This window comes from Petromyzon marinus, chromosome 13 (assembly GCF_048934315.1).
Source record: "Petromyzon marinus isolate PM22_M1 ecotype Great Lakes invasive population chromosome 13, UKy_Petmar_22M1.pri1.0, whole genome shotgun sequence".
NCBI classification, from domain to species: domain Eukaryota; kingdom Metazoa; phylum Chordata; class Hyperoartia; order Petromyzontiformes; family Petromyzontidae; genus Petromyzon; species Petromyzon marinus.
This window is the reverse complement of record NC_133679.1, coordinates 5188476-5213865: the sequence shown is the minus strand read 5'-3', so window position 1 is coordinate 5213865 and position 25390 is coordinate 5188476. Positions and strand designations below refer to the sequence as shown.

At 45.4% G+C, this 25390-nt stretch overlaps 1 protein-coding gene across 2 annotated transcripts in view; it reads left to right on the top strand.

The window, feature by feature from the left end:
• LOC116941888 (ADAMTS-like protein 1) overlaps positions 1-25390 on the top strand; it is a 158453-nt gene that overhangs the window by 89895 nt on the left and 43168 nt on the right. For both annotated transcript variants that reach the window (XM_032953212.2, XM_032953213.2), the window contains exons 6-9: positions 3695-3931; positions 18803-18929; positions 21333-21407; positions 22487-22644. In XM_032953212.2, coding sequence (XP_032809103.2) covers positions 3695-3931; positions 18803-18929; positions 21333-21407; positions 22487-22644 — 597 coding nt within the window. The remainder of the gene's footprint in view (positions 1-3694; positions 3932-18802; positions 18930-21332; positions 21408-22486; positions 22645-25390) is intronic.

The following is a 25390-nucleotide window of genomic DNA, read 5'->3' as shown; positions in this document are numbered from 1 at the left end:
AGAGTCGGCATAAATACCCTCGAGAGGGGCTTTGTGGAACTCCCTCCAGTGGAAGCGCAAATACATGAGTAGGTATTTGCAGGGCTTCACCTTTGCCTTAAGCATATAGTGGAATGTGTTCAGGAAATTTAAAGTTAATCCGGTGGAACGTGAATTTACTTTGCGAGGGAAATGTCCACACTGGCGTGATTTAGTTATTCTCTCCGTCTTATCCAAATGCAGACGTAATGTCTGAACCCTGCCACCTCACCAAGTGCTATTGCTGTGCTGTAAGTTCAAGTCAGGGCAGCTGTGCGGTCTACCATATCTTTTCACACATCCTAATCCAGGTCAGGCCTTTGGGGTTCACCGCATTACAGGGCCGTACCATAGTAAATGTTCACCTGCCTGCTATTAGCTACACCTGCCGATTATAATGATGAAAACACATAGTGGACAACATCGTAAGCTTAAACTGAGCCCGCGGCATGCAACTGCTCCACGGTGAGCTACAGGGGCATCTTTTTTAAGTCTCTAAAATGACCATAAATCAGCATTAACCTCTACACGGCTTTCTCTAGATGGACTATCACCGCTGTCAATCATTCCTTTATGGACTTCCATCCCCTGTTAATTTTCCACATGTATTTTACTTTATTCCACCACCTTTCAATGATACGTTACACGAATCTACGATATCTAACTGTAAGTTATTGTAGTTAAAATAAGTGTCGGGTGGAGTATACTTGCCAAAATTAACATTAAGCATTCTTTTATATTACCTTTTTTGTATTATTTTACATTGATCTTCTAGCTTCTGGCGTTAGAGCACGAAATGCTATATGCCTTTACAAGGATCATTTACAGCGAATCTAATTCCTTAAGAAGAAGAAAATACAACTTCTCAAACGGAGTGATGGCATGCACATCCGTAACGCAATGGTCAAATGCCAGCCACTCATTTCTGTGAGCTGCTACATGTAATAAATCACACCAGCAGAAAACAGCACCTTGCTTTATGCATGACATCTATCCACTTCGTAGTTTTTTTTTTATTGGGTGGCACTTTAAAAGCAAAGCAAAACGAAACACGAATACAAAATCAGAGGAATACTGCTCACTGACAAATCCATACACAGATTTTTCTCCATTCCCTTAAGTTGACTTGATTTTACCACCACCTAGTGGATAAGTAAAGCTCACTTTTTGTTTGGACCTGTGCCAAAAACATCACACAGGTGCTCAGCCTAACTGGAGGGCACCCAGTGGCATGTAATGCAATAGCTTAAAATGCCTCTAAAAGCAAAGTGGGTCATTGGGATGTCAGAGACACAAAGCCGTGGTCGCACGCGACTATACCTTCCTGTCACTCAGTGCCTGTGTTTGCTGTACGAACGGAGAGGTACGCCTTAGCGCTCGCATTAGGCGCGTTTCATTCACCGGTTTCGCCCGAACGCGAGATACATATCTAAAGAAAACAGCAGAGAGAATATGGCAATTCAACAAAACAATCAAATAAATGTTGCCGCTGCGCGGCCTTTCGCGCGGGCCTTGCTTGTAGTATTCTGCGCGGTGTTTTGTGCTGAAAATCGTGCCAAACAACGCCAGGTATGACAGCCCAAATAATACATCGCAGAGAAATAAAGTGTTACCGTGTTGTGTGATGCGTCGATGTATTCCACGGGAAATTATCGCGGTTTTTTTTTAGGTAAAACACGACATGTTTTATATTAATAACTAACAAGTGACAACGGAGTCAAATGAAAGTATGGAAATGTATATTTCAAAATAGCGAAAATCTAAATTCCACTAAATATTCATTTAATTGTATACATTTGCATTAAATAAACCGTTTCTGGTTGATATTTTATCAAAGATGCATTTAACACGGTTTAAATATTACACACTGATGACGAAATTAAACAAAGCTTCGCTTATATGTGCGTTCATATAAATAAATAAACAAAACCATTTTTAAGTTTTACATTCCAAAAATAGTACTCATTGAACCGCGCGTCAGTTTTAATTTGACATGGGTCAAGTTCAGGCTTTCTGATTTATTTCCTCTGTTGCTGTTGCCCTTTGGAGTCCCTTGGCAGGCTTAGAATGTACAGCACACAGCTCTGCGCTTGTCAGTCCATAAAATTCCTTCATTTTGCTTCAGGCATCTGCGCTAGAGAGCTCAGGTCACTTCTGTGCACATAGCACAGTCTGTCCATCACGATATGACTTGGCACAATTAGGATACTGAATTCGACTGAAGTGTCCTTTTTCAAGAGCCTTGCTGTTTGGCTCTATGCACAATTGGAATTATACGTGTGTGTGTGTGTGTGCACAGGCATATGGGGAGTGATGGTCCATTCGATTCGTTAGGGTACTGCCCTACAATCCTGTTGGCCTAGGTTTCATTTCCTGCTGTACACAATATCAGTGGCAAGTGGTATCTGGACCTGTCCTGGACCTCTCCTAGGTCAATAAAGTCTTAAATGAGTACTTACTCTGATGTACATACATCACTAATTAGGAGAAAGATGACCTGGTGTGGTGGTGTTGACCACAACAGCCCACCGCGTGCTGCCCTTAATAGGCGCTCAAGAGCAACGTTGCCCCTACGGTCTCTAATGCTAAATGGGGGATCTTTGTCTCTGCACGTGTGAATGTGTGCTCAGCCGTCTGTGTGCATTGCGCGCGTGTGTATGCGCCGCGTGCGCGCGAAGCATAGTTTTCCTAATTTTTTGGAGCGGCTATTTTTAACCATTCGCTAAAAATTTGGCTGCGATTCACAAGAGCGGCCCGCTCTCTGATTGCCCGCGTGCCTTAGGATCAGACGAGCGGAATGCGGAGCGCTGCTGCTGCTGCCAATTGGATAATTCAAAGGGCTCCCAAGTCAAGCGTCTTCACAAACGGGGGGAGGGGGATGCTGCTTTTGTAAAAAAAAAATGTATCAGGGGGGAGGGGAGGCGTGCGGGCGAGCAAGCGCGACAGTCGAGAGCGATACACGCTATCCCATTTCTTCGTGGAGATTGTTAAGGTCGACGCGGTGCGCACGTGCGTGCACGCCCTCACCACGTGCTCTCGCGCGCGCGCGCGCGTCTTCCCCGTGACGTCACGCCCTGCGCGCGCCGCCTCTGGGCGCGCGTTGACGCAGGTCGAGTGTGACGTCCTCCCCCCCTCAGGCGCGAGCGCGGGAAATGTTGACGGCGCTCAGCGTACAATTAACGCCTCGCTCGTCGGCAAAGAGTGAGGAGACCCGCTCGACGTCACGCGAAGTCGAGATTCTCTCCCCCCCACCACACCACTACACCCCCCGCATGGTGGAAGCTTCAGTACCCTGGCGCCTAAAAACTAAAGTTGCCTCTGTGCTAGTAGTTACTACATTGGGGAAACCAAACGACATGTCTCGGACCGCATCCGTGAACACAAAGCAGACCTGAAACACGGGTAGGACCCAAACACCTCGGCCGTGGCAGATCGCTGTTACAATTCAGTAGGCTCAACGCGACATTGACTTCTCCAAGACGGAGGTTCTCTGCAAGCCATCTGGCTACCCTGAGAGATTCGTTCACGAGGCTATCCGCATATACACACCAGGCGAGTAAAGTTAACATCTCGCCACTGTGGTGCTACTCCTCCTCCTCCTCCCCACCACCCCCCACGTGCGATGGAGAAAACAACGCAGGCTTGACGCCCTCCGTGTTCCGTGGGTGTGCGGCAGGACTGCCCGGCTGATGCGGGAGATTTCCGAGCGCAGCAGTGCTCGGCTCACAACGACGTGAAGTTCCGCGGGCAGTACCGCGAGTGGCAGCCCGTGTACGAGGGCGCCGAGAAGCCCTGCGCGCTCTACTGCGTGGCGAGGGGCACCTCCCTCGTGGAGGAGCTCTCGCCGAAGGTGCTGGACGGCACGCGCTGCGCCCCGGGGTCCCTCGACATGTGCATCAGCGGCATCTGCCAGGTACCGGCGTGGCGGGCCTTTAACGCGGTCGGGCTTTGTACGGCGCGAAAGAAGTTCGACGTAGAAATTACACAAGCGCACACGCACACACACGCACACGCACGTCAGCGTTGCTTACTCGCTTGCATGGCGACGTTAATCCCTGCACCCACTGGGTCGGGAGTAACCCCGCGCTATGAAGATCTGTGGTTGGTGGTGGGAGATGAGGACGCGTGGTCCGAGATGTGGTGACATGTGGATTGATGGGTTGGCTGGAAATGAGGTGACAGGGATGAGGGGAGTGGGGTAATGAGAGAGGGGACCGTGGGGATAAGAGGGTGCCGTCGTTTTTCTCTGTGGGAAGGGCTGCGTGCAGGTGCAGCACTTGTCGTAGTTATAAAAAGAGAGAGCGAGAGAGAGCCAAATGGAGTAGGAAGAGAGGGGGTAGAGAGAGAGAGGGGGGGGCAGAGAGGGGGGTAGAGAGAGCGGGAAGGAGTAAGGAGAGCAGAAAAAAATATTTTGTTGGGTCTTTCATTTAAAAGGGGGGGGGGGGGGTTTGCATAAAGCAAAGCATAACAAAAACGAAATGATGAACGGAGCAAAATGCCGAATACACCGAGCATCTTCTTGTTTCTTCTGATCGTAAAAAAAAGAGGGTACGTCGGAGGAGGGACGAGGAGAGCGAGAGAGAGCTGTGCATGAAGGAGGGATCTGCGTGTGACGGAGGTTGAATTAACGGACTGAACCCCTTACCCCTCTTGGTGTCTTGGTGTGGAGAGGGCCAAACGAACATCTTTTGGCGATCATAATTTGTATAGGGGGGAGCTGAGCCTTTGGCTGGGGGGGGGGGGGGTTAGCTCCCTCCTGCCCCCCCCCCCCCACCCCCTCACCTTCCCTCCCAATGCTAAGGGGCAGGGGGGTTGTGTGTATAGGGGTTTATGGTGTGATCTGCTGAAATGGAATTTCCGAACTAGAAACCACTTGATGCCGAGGCCTCCCATATATGTATGTACTATTGGGCTTTAATTTACAGTGGGCAGTAAGCGTTAAATTATGATGTATGACTTAAATCCCGTTATTTCCCCAATCTTCAAAACTAGCGATGCTCCTGATTTGGTGTGTTCCGGTTGGACCGGGTCACGTGGCTTCATAATGATCTATTGCAGAAGCGTTTTCTTCCCGCTAACATTCCTGACACCGTGTGTGGTCAACACGGACAATGTAGAAATGGTGGTCACAGAGGATTGAGAACAGAATACTTGCATAACGTAGCACTGGTGAAATTACAGATTATCATGTTATCCTTACGAGTTAAAAAAACGTAAAGAAAAGTGAATGAAACCTTGATGTACAACTTGATGAGAACCATTTTTATACAACATGAGAAAAATTACAGCGTTTGGAGGGGTTGAGTCTGAGCATAATTTTACGATAAATGAGCTCCAACAATGCCAGACCAGAGTTCACTAGGTTATTATTATTTTATTAAATAAAAAAATAAAAAAAAACTTTCCTTCTTAATTATCAGTGAAGGTTTTTCATTATTGAATTAAAGCAAGGACTGCTGTTTTGATTACGTGAATGTGTGCATCAGCATGAAATCCAATAACCTCCTCCTGCAAATTTCTTCAGTAAAAACACCCTGTACATAAGTCACGGTGACGGATGTTTCTAAAAAGGTTCACAGTTTTTCGGAATGTATGTGAATTATGGCTACGTGACATTTAATACGAATCTGTTGTCCACCCAGGGTTTGTGGTGTAATTTAGCTCAGAATGTTGCTCTTCATCGAACAAACATCCAAAAGCTTCCTTCAGTCTGGCATGAATCTCCGCGGCATGGATGCAACCGTAAAAAGCACATACCGCTGGGGCAGCCACTGTTATAAAACGGACAGCCAGAGTTAATTAATCAAGCAGCAATTCAGTAAGTTAGATGCAGGATTGAGCTCAAAATTTACAATGTACTCAATATGGCTGCGCATATAACAGCTGACTTGTGAATTACGATATGTATCATTTTAAGATGTACGTGCTGTCAAAAAATGGGCCCAGTTTTGTATTTGCGTTTGTTTTGCCACCTCCCCGTGTGATAATTTAATGTGCGTCACAAACTTAATTCTGCACAATTCTTGGCTCGGTCTACAAAGCACTCGGCCAGAATTGTTAATTCGGAAATATTAACTCAGCTAATATCCGTAACATAGTTAAATAGCTACTCAGTATTTAATTACTTAACATACTAAATGAAACTTGGTTGTGTTATGCACTAATTTAGAATTCATTAATGGCCAAATGTTATCACCAACTTTCTCAATCTCCACTGACCATGACTTATTACAAAGAGTTAGGAGTCCAAATAACAAATACACTGCAAAGCCTCGATGGAAACTAATATTTAAATGCCACAAATTATATTTAAATGGGCGATGTTTTTTGCCAAAAACCTTGCTACATGGCATCAAACATGCTATGTTTAATTGAGGCTTACATAATAAACAGCTGTTAAACCAGGCTGTTTTCTGGGGTTATGTAGTTCCCGTTTTTGAATCTTGAATCAGAATGCGAGTATTGTCTGTGAACTAAATCGCAAGCAGACTCTCGATGCCATATGGCAGAAGCTTTGACCTTGTGTGCCCTTGACAAGAATTTGATCTCTCCCTTCAGTGAGCCTACCTTGAGTGCAACACTTGAACAAAGGTCTCAATGTCAGTCATCTAAAAGACCATTAATGATTTTTTTTCTACTTGCATTCACAAAAAACTGGTGAAACGGCACAACAGGAATGTGAGGAATAGTAAGAATGTGAAGCGTGTTTGTACGGTATGCTGGCTCGGTGCGTGCCATGCGTTGGCATGGTGAGTCCTCCTTCCGTGTCGAGGAATTTCAAATGTCTGCCTCCTCTTCTATACGTTCTCTGACCCTTGTGTCAACCTATGCCTGCCGGCTCATTAAGCGCAATGTGAACGAAAGATGGCCACCTTTTTTGTGACTATGGTTGTATTAAGCCTCCCAAAGTGGTGCTGACATGAGCGCGTGGTGCATCCTGAGTGAACTCCTCGCCACTCTGAATGGCATGCTGCGTAATTTCCTTGCCGGGCCTGCGAATGAGGTGAAACGTTTGAAGAAGCGGCGGTGATGATCCAATTTAACGGACCATTTTAAGTCGCGCCAATGAACTGCACGTGGTAGAAAAATCGCTTCGCAAACTTCCGCAAGCTCGCGCGCCCCCCCCCATCTCACCAGCGCAGCTTCCCCCCCATGCCAGTGCGCTCCGTTCAGATGTCATGTACGCAACGCCTTGATTTAACACCATGCAGCACGAGATCTTGATTAATATTTTAGTTAAGTTTGCTTATTTTTGTTCATCCAATGTACAGCCCGTTGAGCTTAAATTCTACTTTTCAAGGGGGGACCCCAAGCAGGGGGATTGGAGGAAAACAGAAAAATAAATAATCGAAAATCAAAAATATAACGGCGAACAATTTGAAAGGAAAATTCGACCACAACAGCGATAGCGCCTCAATCCTTCGGCACAGCCATTCAGACAGTGATGATCGGTGAATCAAAATACACGACGGTCAACATGCAGGCAGCTATAATAACGTCGTATGTATAAGTTAAAATGGAATAATTTTTTCATGAAGTAATTAGCGTAAGTGGTTTGTGTTTTCTGGGAGATGCAACTATAAGTTATTGGCTCGATTTGGTGTAACACGGGATCCAATCGATACACAGACATTCAGTAGAGTGTGTCGATATTTTTACTGATGCTATTAGTAGGGATGTAACTACAGCAAGCACCTATCTGCTAATCAGCTGAATCGTCAAATGGTTCATGGACACAGTTTGATTCAAGAAGCAATGATCATGTTTCTTTGCGGTATATGGTAGCACCTCTAGTGGCTGCCGCGGTCGCGTTAAGCCATTACATACAACCGACACAAATTGTAAAAACATCCATTCTTTCAAGCAATTCATCGAATGCGCCGTGAGCTTACAGATGCATATGAACCAATGAACCGTTTGTCGCTTGGTCACGGACCTGGTTCTTGGCTTCTCCCTGCAAAATCATACGTTCGCACAAGAAGGGCTCACAAGTGACGTCATCACATTTATCCCTCTATTTACAGAACAAAACAGGAGGATTTCTCCACAAATCTGGCTGTCCGCCTGATGATGATGCTAGTTGTAATTACTGACGAAACGTCGTACTCAGATTGTGAATGTTGTGGATTTGCTCTCCAACACACCGGTGTGCTGTACTAGTGACGAATTAGCACGTTCTGTTTACGTGACAAACTTTACTAATTGGCTGTGTCGGGTGGTGGCGGGTTTAACGACACTTTTACATTCACGCGATCAAACCCAAAAAACCTGCATTATGGAAAATCATACATCTCAACAGTGGGATGTACCAAGAGCATTGCCATTGGCAAATGAAAGTGTTGAGACTTGCGAGAGGGTTAAGCTGGGGGATGTTTTACTTTGCCCTTCTTTCCAACCCAGGCGAGGTGCACAGATGTTCTAGACAAGTGTTCGCTCGCAGTGTCAACATCTGCCTGTCTTGTTCGCCCGCATCCAAGACAGCATCTGTGTTGTTGTTTTTGTTTTACCGGCTGCACGTTAACAAACTGATTACGTTTCTCTGCTGTTCGGTTTCTTTCTGTGCTTGCTGTATTTTGTAGCCATGGGTGTTTCCGTTGATTGTAAAGCCAACAGCATTCCGTCCTTTCTGTCTGGACTCGATTATAGCGATCGTTTTTTTTTATTTTTTAATGGAGGCATTAAAACTATCTTGAATGTTAGTGCACGCAAAGACAAAGATCCCCCGTATAGCCTTAGCCTCAACACTGTTGGGGCAAGTGCTGCTAGCGAACAACTATGAAGGCTGGCGCAGCAACAGGGCGAGGTGGATGGCCAGCACCACACCCGTCCGCCTTTGTCTCCCTCGTGGCGATCTTTACACACCGCACCAAGTACTAATTTGTTGCTAAGTGGACCTAGAGCAGGCCCAGGACTAGTTCGGATAATCATCACTGGTATTTTTGACTGCTTGTGTTGCGGTTATTGCAGACATGATGCCTTGAATAAAGGTGTCAGTTTTTTGTGCCAGTTAAAAGGGTAAAACCTATTACTATATCTTGTTACTGGCAAAGGAGGTCTCATAATGTAAATGCTCACCCCAAGCCCTCAATACGCTGATAGTGTGCTGTTTTTGAGTTGTATGCCTTTTGGCGTCTTCTGGTCCAACACCAGTGGAGACTAGGCTCTCAAGAAAGCCGCCTCGGGTGTGGACCAATCAAATTCAAGGACAGTGCCAATATTATTATCAGAGTTGTCTTTTTGTTTGCATTTTGACTGCTTGTGTTGCGGTTATTGCAGACATGATGCCTTGAATAAAGGTGTCAGTTTTTTGTGCCAGTTAAAAGGGTAAAACCTATTACTACAATCATCACTGGTGTTGGCCGTCAGATGGAATGGAATGTAGCGCAGCCCGCTAACCGTTACGCTATCGAACACACACACACAGAGACACACACACAGACACACGTATTTGTCCAGGCATAGGAGCCGCCTGCTGATTAAATTGCGGCAGACGCGCATCAAGTACGTTTAGTTTCATTCGACGTGCAATAATATTTACAGTGCTTTCTAACAGATAGTTAATCTGGCTATTTTATCAAGTTTTAATAAAATATGTATGTCCATATACGAGTATTGAATCCTATACGTGTATATTGAGGTGGGGAGGAGCAGTGGCATCGTAGTGCACTGCCCTACGAACCTGGTCCATCTGTTTTGAATTCCTGACTATGCCAATATCAGTGGTGAGTGATATCCGAACCAGGCCTGGCTCTCCTCCCTAGCGCCAACCCACAATGACCAGCGTGGAGAAATATGGAAAAATAACGCCCTCAATCAACGTGGTGTGGGAAGACCTTCATATAGCAGTAGAGTGACAAAGGGCTGTAACACAAAAAAAACATACACAGGGGTACTCCAACCGTAATCCACACCATTTGGTAAGTGTAGAACCCTTTTACATGTACTGAACATCTCTATTACCCATTAGAATACAATGAACAAAAACAAGAAAAGAAAATCCATTTACTTATAATCCCGCTTTGGCATCTGTTATTTTGGCGCTCAGCATTGTAAAAGGCCTGAGTGCGGAGTGTTGATAGCACACCTGCCTTCCTGGTCATCAAGAGAAGGAGCTTTTATCTAAAAGCCATGCAAATAACCAACACACGCTGCCGTCTGGGGGATTTTTTTATGGAAAGTTAAAAACACGCCCAGAAAGTCGTGGCAGTTAAGCGATGTAAAAATGCTCGGTACGTCAGCAGTACTGCGCCACTGTGCGTGAATTATATTTAGCCACAAACTACCAGCGGTTATGAGAATGCACAGAACAAGTTGGGAAAGAAATGCCTTCTGTAAGTAAAAAAAAACATGCATGTAATGGAGCGGCGCGCGTGTGCGTCTGAGGAAGAGGATGAGGAAGAAGGAAAAATCGCACGTGTGAGAAAGCGTAAAAAAAAGAATCCCCAAAGTAAAGTGGCCCCCATTTTTTCATAACCTTCTCACACATTCCGGCGACGACTGCGAAAGCCACAAAAATGCCACGTTCGTGGTGGAGGTGAGAGCCCGGGACATGCTTGTGGGAACTGATTGCGGCCGGCACCTGACACCGCAGCGCCGCCTTTCACCGCCGCAAACACCGGCGAGTTCTGTTTCATCGCTTGATTTCAAATTCTTTGCAACGCGTGCCAAGCGGAGGGGTGGGTGTTTTATTTAGCTATTTCGTCGGCCGCTTATTTACTTATCTGACTGGTGAAAATACCCCGTGTCTTTGCTGTGGATTTCTGGCCTGACCTCTGCATGACGTGGATGGCTTTGTAGCTTCACGCACAGAGGGACGGAACGCCTCGGAATACTCCGAGGCTCACCGGAGTGTGTGTCTGCATATCGTCGGAAATGGTGCCATCTGTCAGCTTTAGGAAGCACGGATCAAGGCACGTTAGTATTTTTTTACATTTTAGCGTCTTATCTGCTGGGCAACTGCAATGCAGTCGCAGGGAACGCGTTCCAATTTGCCCGCATAAAGTTGAGAAAATACTGGAGTGTATTTTACCCAGCGGATGTGGTTTGTTTAACTTATCGTGGACAGTAAAAGTCACGATTTTGTTTCCCGTGTCATAAACAAGTGGTATGCTTTAAGTTAGTTTCCTAAACACTGTGTCTTGAACAGTTTCACAGTCGTCATAACGGCATGAACGTCCCATGTTGGGACAGATAACCATGCCTGTTACCTTTATACAAAGAGGAGCGCTGTTCAGCATATGTTGATTCCATACCCTGTGCTTGGATTACCAGCCATTCTGCATCATCCATGGCATAACCTTTTCCGTACACGCACGACAATTGTGTAGGGTAAAGCCTTTTATTATCATTCAATATCTTTATACTATCGAAAGGGTCCCATATTCTCAATTATGTCCGTGCAAAATGCTATTTGAACCCAAGGCGGAGCACTTTTCGACAGATATCAGCAAATGTAGAAATGTACCATCGTGGCACATGAACGCACAGCAAACACCTCTTCCACGAGGCTGAGAGTTGTTGTCCGATGCATTCTCCAAAACGGCGCTTGTTACCTCCCACACCCCAAGGAAAATGCCTCGATGCTGCATGCCATGCCATCTGTCAGAGCATCAGGAATCTGTCAGCGCTGGCTATACTTAGCTGGCGGGCTGCACCGCAGAACGTACGTGCACGATAGCATCCCCACGTCCGCATAACCATAATGCCCAGGTGTCAACCGCACCAGCTGACAAAATGCCCCCCCCCCCACAGTGAGTGGTGGGTTAATTCCATTGTGTGGTGCAGCTTTTGAATGTTCTTTTGAGAGGAAGAGACAAATCGAGGAACATAGAGAGAGAGAGAGCTCTTGTCTTATCGATATGTAGCAAGGTGACTTGTCCCACCAGGTCGCTTGAGTGAAAACTTTTTAAAGCTTTACTTGATGAGAAAATAGACTTTTTAATCGCCGTTAGACTTGCTATGCTAACACTCTGGCAATGTGTCACTGCACTGGCGTTGTATTCAAATTCTCTGGCAGTGAAGTCAGCGTCTGACGTCTGACGTCACTGCAGCCACACTTGATGGAATTTCCTGGGCGTGATTTTATATTCTGTTTTCTGATGAACGAGAGAGGCTTTAAAATCTGAGCGGGGTGGCCTCTGGGGCCTCTGGTGCAGTGACACATTGCCTCTGGGACACACAGCCACCAGTTACGTATCGACAAGATAATAATAGTTTGGTCAAAGGGAAGCTCGACTCAGAAAGATGAACAGCGTCAAATTTGTAATAATTTATTTATTTTGCATGTGCGCTTGAGACCGGGTTTCGTTTTGTTTTACCATAGATCTTGTAAAGTAAAATCATATCTTACAACTTCCCTCGTGACCAACTTAAAACCCAGTGCAGAACAAAAAATGCGAAGAAACGTTTCCTCTGCTCGTGAGTGATCTGCATAAGCCCCAGTTCTACCTCGCGTTATGTATATGTGTTGGTTGACATTGCTGCTGCACAATAACAAAAAATAACTTTTTTAAATGTGGGTTTAATGAATTTCACTTCACTTGACGGTCCCTAAGTGGCTAAACAGTGAAACGGGAAAAAATGGAATATTCCCAGCCCTGTCAAGAGAAACCTTTAGATTACCCAACATAAATAATTCCATAATGTGTATTACTCACTGGTTGGGCAAGGAAAAGTGCCCTTCTTTGTTTTCCACAGCTTAATTTTCAACATGCAATCATTTTACACGTAGGTTTTCACGACAAATGTTACGATTCATTAAGTGGTTATTTTGGGTTAGATTGGCGCATGGGTATCATGCAAATTTTCAGCTACTGTATACCTTCCTGGACGTGAAAAAAGCCAAAGGAATCAGGTTTCCATGTGGGCAAACGTGCCAATTTGATTGGGGTTTTCCAAAAACCGGAGGAGCATTGGAAATCAAAGCAACATTTTGACAGTTGTGCCCGACGTTTCGCTGGATATTACATACAGCATCATCAGGCGATAACAGAAGCCCACCTCTCGCGTGGATTCAGAGCTGGGCTTCTGTTAACACCTAAAAAACAAATAAATTGGCCTGTTTGCCCACGTGACAACTTGGTTTGACTGGCTCTTTCGGGTGTCGGAGGGTATACTGTAGCTCAAAATTGGTATTATACCTAAGCGACGATCTAACACACATTCATAATAAAGGTTTTTGGGTTAGATCGCGTTTATTTATAAATGTGTCGTAACCCTCCACCACCCGACACGGCTAATCAGCAAAAAAAAGTGTCACGTTGACAAAAGACAAATAATTCACTACTTTAGCCCACCGGTGTGTTGAAGAGTGAATCCACATTTACAGTTTGAGTACGACGTTTCGCTGGTAAATACATCCAGCATAATCAAGCAATTCGCCAGAATGGTAAAGCCCTCGCTTGCTCCCGGTTTTATATAGAGCAGCAGGGTGACGTCATCACTTAACTCATATCAGGTGCAGTGATTAGAGGCGGAGGGGGGGGTAATGTAATTATATAATCGATTAGTAATCAGTCATTGGTTATGATTAGTAATGAGTTGTAGATTAGTAATTCTTCAAATCAAAATGTAATGTGTATTATTTAATAATACGCGATCTAACCCAAAAACCTTTATTATTAATAATATTGGTCGCAAAAGCCTACGTGTTAAACTGATCTAACACACAATTAACTATTGATAAAACACAATAGTTTCACTGGCCGAAAAACATTTTAAAATTATAATTCCACGAAATAAAAGGGTCAATTCAACAACTGTAATAAAAAAATGGCAATTTTAGTTGCAGTATATTGTATTACATTCAAGTGAGCCACACCGGAACTGTGCACAATCCGCCCGCCCTTGGCTTGGTGAAAATGTAAGGAGGCTGCCCATCCTTTTAACTGAGCCCCTAGAGCTACGAGCTCTGCCCATTGCCAGTTGGCTGCAGCCCCGGTGCCTGCTATGTAACGGGAGATGGGCTGCTTTCTCTCTCTCTCTTCCGTGGTCACACCTTGTGGTCAAAGACAAGCACACTGTGTGCTCAGCTCAAGTGGATTTCCTCTTGCAGGTGGCACCTCTGAAGGGTCACCACCGTGGCTTTGGCCTTGGCCAGCGATGATGGCCTGCCATTGTCGAGGCATATCCGTAATGTAGGCTGACCAGAGGAATTGGTGCTCATTGTATTGACATAGAGCAATGGTGGGCCGAGTCAACGTACAACTTGAATGTATAATTATAACAATATGAATTTCTTCTCCCAAGGAAACGTCTTATCAAGCCCTGTGACTATTTTCAAGAGAGTTCTGCATGAGGATGTTTATACAATTTCAGTAATGGGCCATTAATGCGTGGTTGGCATGTCGGAGGAAACCAGACTATCCAGAGAAAAACCAAGGATATGAGAGAATGACATGCAAAGGTCTGCACGAGAATCAATTTAAAAAACTCCAGGTCACCTCACAGCCCACACCTACAATATATAGTATGGCCAAATAGCCTCCCACCCTCAGACTAACGAGGCCCCAACCTGCTTGGCTTACGAGACTCTAATTAGACCAGGATAATTGGTTTAAGGCAATGTTTCAGTTGTGAGTCAAAAACCCCTAACCACAGTGGAGGTCCCTCCGATTGGAATGCGGCACTTGGATGACTGGTTCAAGGCTGATGATTGGTTTCCCCAATGTTCGTTTTGACTTAGCAGATGCTCTAGAATTTAACGTGATCAACCTTGTACTTCAGTACAGCTGAGGATGTATAAATGGCTGTGTTATTTTCTTATGTGATACATTTCCAGTAAGAAAAAAAACCAACCTTCACAGGGTTGAACTTTAAAGGTTTTTTCCCTGCTTATTTTGAGTGTCTTCGTGTTCAAACAAACAATTTGACTAACCTTCCTTGGCGGTGCTGACTCAGTTGTGAATATTCCACATTCCTATGGTGCTGATCCTGGTTCTTCTTATAAAGACCGCTGTTGAATTTCTTTCAGGGTAGTGCTGCCTAACCAAGTGCTGTTCATTTTATTCACCCAGCAGGAGTGACGATGAGCTGAGTCAACCCTTGCCTGGAATTAACCTCAAAATCTCACAATCGATAACACTTTTGTATCGAGGGGACCTTTTTGTCCGTATCCAAAATAACGAAAAATAAGAATAGTTTTTACCGTTTTTGACAATCAAACAGCTGTTGAGATGGTAAACACCAAATAGATACCTTTCGCAAGGCATCAACTCTTCACACGCATACTTGCGGAAAAAAGCACAAACAAACATGCCCTGTTGCTCTGCTTAACCGAGCTGCATCCTTGGCCATTAGCGGTGATGGCTTGAATCGACGTAAATTATATTTCCCGGCAAAGCACCGCTCTCCCATTTGCGCAGTGGCACTCTGCGTGGCACGCCACTGCATGGTGCTGGCAGCATGTGGCAGTTGTCTGTTACGGAGAAATAGCGAGGAAGTCACAGATGCGTTGCAGAAATAACTGCGTTGAATTTTAGAACTCGAGCCTTCTCTCCTATTATGAACTGGCAACTCAAATGTGCGTGCAAGATCAATGCTATGTTGTTCCAGCCCTGCATCATTCGGGGAGGCCTACAGGGGGCCTGTGCACTCCCCCACCCCCCCCCCCCCTTTAAATTATTATAGTCAAATTAAGCGACAAACATTGCAGCCTTTGCTCATTAATCTTCACAGGGGGGTGAGAGCCATCGCAAAACACTTGATCGTACCCTCACTCGTTCTGTTTGGCGTTTAACATGTGTTCACAGTATGTCTAGCATTGACTGTGTGTCTTGTCCCCCCCCCCCCCCACGACTGACTTTTTGTAATGACCCCCCCCCCCCGACTTTAAACATGGTCACCTCTTCAGCATTGCATTGCTTATCCCCTTTCCTCGTAACCGCACCAGCCTCGCACCTGCGCCTGCGTAGGATTGCAAATGCTCTGCTGCACTCTCGTCGTGTAGGACGACACCTCGACCTTCACGGGCGCGTACGTGTGAGGTATTGGAAGTATCGATGGCAAGGGGCCGTCGTGAGATGGGGAGAAAGTACAGAGGGAGCACACCCTTACCGCACGGCACAGAGCTGGAGCGTTACAGCCGACGCTTGCCTGTGCCACGACTGGTGCAGCACAGATGCAGGGTAATTTAGGGCCAGAAAACGTCCTTTCATTGACCCTTTTGTGTAGCTGTGCACTGATTGTGGTACTATGCATCCATCTGTGCCATCGTCATAATCCTTCATCAGCCATCATCAGTCCACTGCTGGATATAAAGCCCTTTCCAATCTGTCGCCATTCTCTCGCGGTCTCTGCAGAGTTACAATCCTCTTAGCTCCATCTCCTCGATAGGCATCCCCTCAGATGCCTTCCAGCTTCTTGGCTGCCACTCAGTTGTTATTTTTGACCATTGGCCATCATCGCTTCTCCCACCCGTGGGATCCCATTACTGCATCGGTGTAGGCGCACAAAGGCTCTGGAAGGAAAAACAAGTGTGATGTTAAGAGGGGCAGCCATTGATTAATATGAATGACCTGGAAAGGCCATAGCACAATAGGAGAAAATACCTTTGGAAACTCTGCAGGGAACTTGGAAGTGTATGAAAAATATTGTTGTGACACTCAATCACGTGTAATTACAGGAACACTGCAAGTGCTCAGTCACCGTTTGCCATGGGGTGTTTGGTCTGGAGGGAATTAATTAAGTCTCTCCACATGGCTCCACGTTGGGTGGTTGTTCGCCGATGCGGCGCTCTTAAGCGCGCACACGTCCAAACACGTGGTATGCGCGTCCTGAAGCCTGAGAACAATTGTAGCAGTCAAAATACGTCCCAATTCACACCACTGCATTGCACCGTGGATAGATTAAAGAACCTGCAGCAGAGACAACCGCAGGTGGCATCAAACGTTTAGAGCTAATCAACAAGTGACCTTAGCCCTCCGGAGTGTATCCGCTCTAAAATACATTTGTTGCTTTCGAAGTTATTCATTCGTTGGTTTTATTGTCCTTTAGCCAAAAGTATTTGGTGGGTGGTGTGGAAATCATTAAATACCAACCTTTACTTCATGCTCCTGCACTGGAGGCTCATTATTTTTACGGAGGGAGTGCAACCTTTGTCTCTATTTGCCGGACATCTCGTAAATTGCCTCTAACGCCCAGACGAAGCGTCATTCAACATCGCCCATTGCGGTTATAAAGTCGTCCACGGTTGGCTTCGTATCAGGTCACCATTACACGCGATTGTTAGCGCAAAAAAAAATCCTTTTTTGGCACACTGCGTTGGAACATTATCCAAAACAGCTTAGTGCAATAAGTGCGTGCCGCAGTTAGTACAGCTGCAACCAGCAAGACTGACCTCTTCCCCAGGCAGCCGTCCGCAGGAGGTGGCCTCCTGTCTCTGGGTTCTCCCTCTCATTCTGTGTCTCACCCCCTCCCCCCTCTCCGGCTTCCGTGGGCCCCCAGGCCACCGCTGCCAGTGCTGCTCCACTCAACATCTCGGGTGCATCTGCACGTGTCAGCTGCTCTGTTTGTGTGATGCCGAGGGGGGGGGGGCGCGGGGGGCTGGGGGGGTCTGGTTATTCTTGAAACAGGGGAGTGGTCCGCAGAGACACATTTAAATGTTATTATTTTCTGACTGAGCTCAAATAGGGAAGATCATTTTTTCCTGCATAGCATCCACCTTGGCTGTGTGTGCTTTGGGTCTGTAAGGCCAAATAAATAATGCATGCTTTTTTTTCCCTACCAATGGGAGTGTACTCCGTCTATTTCAGGACGGCCTATCATTCCATTTAACCTTAATCCTAACCCTACATTTTAACAGGTTGTAAACATATTGCCGTAATAGAATAAGCGAAACATAGAGACGTATGGCCTTATTCAGGTCGGGTTTGTTTTCATGCTTTTGTGTAATTCTGGAATTAGCTGTAAATTCCAATTAAGACCGATGATCAACTTCCATAATCAGCAACGTCATCGTTATCAAAGTGATCACCTCCACAACCTTCAAATGACATCGTCACGATTTTATGAACATTGTCCCCATCGTCTTTGTCATCACTGTCATGTTCCTCGTCTGGATGTATGCCTCCATTCTGACGCTTGTGCAAAGTTCAGAGCGGCCAACGGAACGCCTTCCAAATTGTGCACTGCGATGTGAATTACTTTTTTTTATCAAAATGGAGGCAACAAGCGTCTGTCGTAAATGGGCGAGAGAGAGGCCTCTCTCAGCGCTTGCCATGCAGGCCAAGCCCCCCAACGCGCGATTGGCGTGGATTTCCCCACAACGACGGAACTTTTTCACCTGTTTGTGGAAAACTTTCCACCATCGTTGGTTGGATGCACCCTTGACCCCGGGACTACGTTTAACCATTTTTTGCGATCGCAGAATTAGTCGTGGCAGAAAGGGCGCTTTATTGTGCGTCTGTGGAATCAGTCGCTCGTGAATTGCACAATGTAGAATAGAGCTGGTTTACGATTAAAGAAAAAGGGCCATCAATTCTGCGAAAAAGTGACAAAATGACATAAAATATCTACGAGAATTTGGCCCATAGAGTCAAAGTCAAGTCACAAAGTCTCAGTGCTCGAAAAAAAATGTTCCACTCACACACCAATCAGGCCCAGTCTCATGTGTTTCCCCTTCGCCTCTCCCCGTCTCAATCCTGTCCATCTCTTCTGCCCATTCCATCCCTCCACCATCGTCCCACACTGTCAGCATCTCTCCACACCTCATCATTGTTCCCCTCCCCACCCCACTCACCTGCCCCCCCCTCCCCGTCTCCGTGCGACCCCCCTTTTGCCGTGACAGTCAGTGGGCTGCGACCGCCAGCTTGGGAGCGGAGCCAAGGAAGACAACTGCGGCATGTGCAAAGGAGACGGCTCTACGTGCCGGCTCGTGCGTGGCCAGTACAAGCCGCAGACCTCCGTTGACAAGCGTGAGCCCATTTCCTGACCCCCTTTAATTCCTCGACATCTCGTTCACAAGAACGCCGCCGTTGTCGCCCCCCCCCCCCCCCCCGTGCACTCGTACGACCGCAGAGCCAAAATTACGGCATTAAAGGGCTCAGTTGTAGGAATTATCTTTGACAAACACATGGCGCAGTGTTACCGATAATGACACGTTGAACGTTATTAAAATGTCCAGCTATGCTATCGCGTGATAAGTCAGTCATGTCTCAAAGTTGACAACCCGCTCTGGCGGGAGCCCCTTTTAACATGTGAAATGAAACAGTTTGTGGGCCCTGGAGCTGGTGACACATGAGCTCAGAGTTGACATTTGCTCTTTAGCAATTGACGGACAGATCTTTTCTTTTTCTATATATTTTTTTTTGTTATTTTTCAACCCAGTCGGTTACGTACCTTGCCGTCATTTGTCACCGGATGACGTGAAACCTCCTGAATTCGATACGGGGACAAAAAGCCATGGGTGGCCGACGGACAGGAAAGTGGACATCGGTGAGGAGTGGCGTGATGTGCAGACGGGAAGGGGGTGGGGCGGGGGGGGGGTGTGGATGGGTGTGCGGCAGGGCAGGGAGCGGCGGTGACGAGGTATTTGCAGAAGTGCCGGGATGGCCACCCCATTGTGCAGTGCCGCCCGTCCGGTGATCGGCACTGCCGGTGCGAAACGCTCAGAGGGGGTCGCTTTGATGGGGCGGCGACGTCCCCCCCCCACCCACCCACCCCCCCTGCCCGCCTCGGTCCTGAGCGCCGCAATCGAGCCAAGTGTCGTGACTGTGCAGTCGTCCGATGGTATCGTGTTCTTCCGGCCGTTGTGTTGCCGCACCGTATCGTGCTCTCATTTGTTTGTGTAATGCGCAAGTTGATATTATTTGAATTACTTTAATACAATAACAGTGCGTGCCACAGCGAGCGCTATTTCTCAAGTAACAGGGGCCGATCATTTGATGCTTTTGGCATCGGGTGAAGTTGACTCAGAGGCAAATTCCCAGAAGCACCACTCGGCTATCTCTTGAAGGCCCTGCTTATTTTCCTTTCATTTAATCGTTCACATATTACTGCTTATATAATACAGGGTGCTTAAAAAAATGTTAACACTTCTGAGAATTTGCAACAAAACCGCAAGAAATGTGCCTCTCTGGAGACCACCTGGAGAAGATTCCAGGCACGTGTTGACAATTATGGCGAACAAGTGGAGACTCTTATTGTTTGGGTCTTTCAGCAAAGTCACCAAGATAGGTTCAAAGAAAATAACAAAAAACTACGACGTTTTGATTGCAACACAAGCGGTCGTCATCAGTTTTCTTGATCATCAGTTTTCCTGATGACGACCACTTGTGTTGGGATCGAAACGTCGTAGTTTTTTGTTATTTTCTTTGAACTATCTACGTGAGACCCAAAGAATATGAATTCCTGCGGTCATGAAAGGTTTAAGTCAAGATTTAAGTGGAGACTGACTTTTTGAAGCTATTAACATACATTTGTTATCATGTTACAGTTTATTATCCGTTCTTTTTCCATTAAAAACGATAGTCCCTATAAGTTTTAACATTTTTTTGAAGCACGCTATACATGAAACTTCCATTTCTAACCACGTAACTTTTCATGTTGCACTTAATAAGGTTCACTTGTAAGCCGGAGTCTATTAAATGTGTCATTCGGCAGTTAGCATGCATGGTCCCACCTTGTTTACAGATGTGGTTATTCAAGTTATGGCAGTATTTATTGTTTAAAAATCAATCCGCATTAATTACATCAGAGTTTTGATGAGGCAAAACATCTACATATACACCTTTATGTTTTTTGTATGAAAATTAAATTGAGATTTAATTATAACACATTCAAGCACAATTAAGTTTAAATAATAATATTGTTTTATGTAAGTTATTTAATTTGGCACCCAAATTGAAGATTTTTTTGGTTTTTAAATAATAACTTATACTTAAATCACACGAATATAAATTAATGCAGGCCTGTGCGTTCAGATCCTAAGAGTCAGGGGACATGAAAAAAATAATTGCTCGTTCTTTCAAGACATATCCTGCATTCGTGTTCACGGAATCGAACTGGCGAATAAACACAAATCCATAGCTCTGCCTTCTAGGGATTTGTTTGCATCATTGCACGTGATCCTGTGTCTGAGCGCTAACTATTAGTCCATAAGAACCCACACATTTCAAGTAGACAACAATTCCATCATAACTTTTTTTCGGTGGCAAAAAGAACATCACAATTGGTCGTTTCAGAAAAAAACTCTCACAAGTGTTGAGATTCCATTAGAACTAAGTCTCATATTTTCACGTTTTTTTCTTTTTTTCTTGCTCATACTGTGGCCCCATTCTTACCAAGCGGTGATCTGATCGCCGTCTCTTGTGCGATAGCGGAAGACACGGTGATCGCCATCCCGTTCGGGAGCCGACAAATCAAGATCACGGTGAAGGGACCGGATCAGCTCTGTGAGTAAATGCATTCCCGATCAACGGCGTGTATATGTTTGCTGTCGACGTGGTCTTTTTTTGCAGGTAAATGTACACCATTTATAATTTTGCCACTCGTGAGTCAAATGAGCATCTCTCAATGTCCGACTGGTATCAATCATTCAGCATGGGAACACTTATAATAATGATATTTACAAAATAAGGGTGCTGACAAGAGGATTTGCTCTGCTCTCGAGGGAGCTGCAGAGAGGCCCTCTGTAGGGTATTTTGCCTACTCTTCCATGCTGGCAAAACGTCTTGGAAGAGGTGGGAGTACCCACACTTTACCCCAACAAAGACAACCTGCTCATCCACTAATTATGTTGTCACATTAATATCGGTCATAATAAATGAACGAGTAAATCTTCGATTACTCCCAAGACTCTTCTGCAGAAGGGTATTGCTTGGAGTATTTGGCCCATTCCTTCTCGAGTATTTTTCTTGTTTAGTAATTCAATATGAAATGCCCTGAAAACGCCATGTATGCAAGAAAATACAAATTAAAAAGTATAGTTTGGAAGCCTACTTGCTGTACTGTGATCCCACTTTGCAGGTGGGTGTTGCACTCACAGGAGTGTGCATGAACAATGCCTCATCTACCAACCAAGGTTCCAAAGTGCTGGACTAGCCATGAACCATCACACCGAGCAAGTTGCTATCATAATCATCAGCAGCAGCATCCATGAGCAATCTGCTGCTGGATGAAGCCCTCCCCAAGCCACCTCCTTCCCTCGCAATTTTGTGATGCAACATCCACTTGGCTCCTGCACACACGTTGATTAACATCACTTCATCTCCGGCGGCAGACGTACTCACGAACCTCTCCGCCCTCTTGGCTCCCAACTGCTTGTCGAGTGTAATTATTCGTCCGTAGCCCCTCGTGCTCAACAGCAAACAATTTGGATCGCTTTTCTTTTTCCAATTTGTCACGGTGCTCAATGACTCGTAATGGAGCAACGGCACCTCCATTGTGGACGGCCACAGATCCCCCTCCGTCCTCACCGTCACCCCTCGGCGTCTCGCTTTTAACCCGCTTGTCCTCGTGATGTCCACCTCAGTGGTGGAGACCAAGACCCTTCAGGGCCGGCGGGGAGAGATCAGCCTCACCTCCGCCGGGACGTTCAGCCTGGAGAACAGCTCGCTCGAGTTCCAGAGGCACCCGGGCAAGAGGGTGCTGCACATCACAGGCCCCATTCAAGCGGATTTCACCATTAAGGTGCCGCGCGAGCGATGCGTTACACGTCGGCTTGGGTGCTTTGTTTGCTCAGATATAGGCACGATTCAACAGCAAAAAACAACTTACTACATTTCTAATGTAACAAACGTCTCAGAGCACAGACATGCAAAGGAGGAAATGGGAGGGAATGGGAGGGACCAGGCAAGGAAAGTGGAGAAAAGAAACAATTTGAGTCTGAACACTGCGCTCAGTGGAATTTGCCCATTCACCAATTCACTATTTGAATCATGCCCGATTTTATGTTGCCTTAGGTGTTTGCAGTTCTCCACACCTATTCCTTCTCGCGAGATTCGTTCTCCCGAGCTCTGCGTTCGTGTACACCCCTGAAAAGTAAAGTGCGATGCCAGTTTGGATTTGACAAAAGCCCTACATATGGCTATACCTCAAGACGCTGTGCAAAGAGGGGGCGTGTGTTTACCGGGTGTCTTCGGCGAGGGCGCTCAGCTTTGAATTCATGGCACCGTCCCGCAGTTTAGCGCACACGTGGCAACACTTTCTGTCAAGTTCATGTGACCCACCCAAATTTGGCTTGCTGATAGGTCAACGAGAACACCGTAAAGAAAGGGGACAGATGCTGCTGCGTGATGTCCGTCGCTCTCACCTTCATGCGATGCCTCTCTCTCTAGGCGATTCTTAAATATGTCCCTCATTTACAACACTGGATAATGGATCATTGTTGATTCCTCACTAGTAGAACTGACTTCAGTTTGTGTGTGTCCCTTACAAAGCCCCCCATTATTTAACTTCCGTAGTTCAATCATGCCTGACAATAGCAATGAATAAACATCTTGAATTTGCATATTCAGAACCCAAACTGTTTTAAAATGTATTCTTGTCTCTAGCTGTTGGTTAAAACAACACGTTGCAGCCAGTAATGGCATTAAAAAGCACATACTGTAAGGGTACTATTATTATAATGCGCGTTCGCAGAACTTGTGTGTGTTGTTGTTGTCGTCTTAATCAAACTTAAACAGTTTTTTTCTGGCACAGCGCTGAACACACGTGCATAGGAGCACCTGTTTTAGCTTGACAGTCATCAGATAAATCCTTCACGCAAGGGGAGTTTAACCACTCGTTCTCAATCTGCCCAGGATTATCAACAGCACTAATCTACAATTTCACATTTTTGGACGCATAAATACATTTTCATTGGTGATTTTTTGGCACAATTGCCATCACAACTTCCAATTCGCCTATGGCTATAAATTGCCATGGCGTTTTTAGTCTACGTTTGCCTAATTAGTTCACGTAACCTTCTCTAGAGCTTATGATTGCCCTTGTTCGTAAAAAAGCGTTGTCTATGATGCAGCTTAATGACGTTTTGATCGTTGATGTGAGTATGCTGTGTACGAGTGTAGAGCTTTCTAAATTGAGTGCACATAGTTGAAAGGAAATGTGAGCGCATTAATGTAAGAATTTATATTTGATATGACATTTTGTGATAATTGTGACTTTTTAAGGTTCAATATGATGGCAAAATCACGTGATTTTAACAGTCACATTCATAATGCAGGTTCTAAAACTTTTGTTAGCACATTTAAAAGCCAATGATGTAAAATGCATAGGAGCCATATGAAACTCATTGCCTGGAAAACACAGTAAACTGAAAATAAACGCTAATATCTTGTAAAGGCACATCTGTTACTGTTTAGAACAACTTGCCACAAATTCACGTAAGTTAACGGTGCCTTTAACTTTGAATGAAACTGAATATTGAGGGCCAGGCCATTGTAAAAATATTGCAACAATAACACGTAAATTAATGGATAACTTACTAAATAAATAACCCCTGACTCCAATATACACAGACAACAAGTGTGAGCATATATTAAGTTGTAAACTATTAATGCACAAATACCTTGTTGACAATGGAATTATTTAATCAAAGCCAAGTAACTGTTGATTACATTTTGTAAAATTTGCTATTGGTGATGGCAATTTCAACATTTAACCCCATAAGTTACAGTATTATGCAACGGTTTACTGTATTTTTCGCTTGGAGGGCATTGTAGAGCTGAATTACATTGAATATATATTTAATAAGTATCACTGGTGTAAGATAATTGTCACGGAAAGAGACTGCGTTAGATTTGGACCAGACAGACGTCGCAAAGACCCCTGCATGTAACCGGCGTTTGAAAAGTGCCTCCTCATTGCTGTCAGCATGGCTCTAATCGTTACTCACAGCCACAACTCGCTTTTATATTTTAAACATCTTTAGTTAAAATATTTTTTTCTCACTTTACATATTTTTTTTGTTATGTTTGAGTATTAATGTGGCGGTGCTTTGAGTGCCAGATTTGTGCCACCAAGGCGTGGCGCGTGTGTAAGCAAAAATGAAATTGACTTGACTATGCCATAGAGCAGGTGACTGCAGCTAGAGTGGTCTTCACCGATAACGTGTAAACTAAATTATAAACTATTTTTATTTTACCAGGTCAGGCTCACTGAGCTATATTGCTCTTCTTTCAGAAGCGACCTGGCTTTCGCAAATCATAGCCTGACGAAGCGGCTTATCACGTGGACATTTATAGCAGCCAAATAACTCTAAACGCCCGTTGATTCTAAATGTGGAGGGAAAAACCAGAGGACCCGGAGAAAAATCCACACGACTACGGGGAGAACATTCCAAACTCCAAATTTACAGGCATTGCCAGGGTCGGGATCAAACCCACAGCCTCCTATATACCAGGCGAGGCAGTTAACTTCTCGCCACCATGGCTGT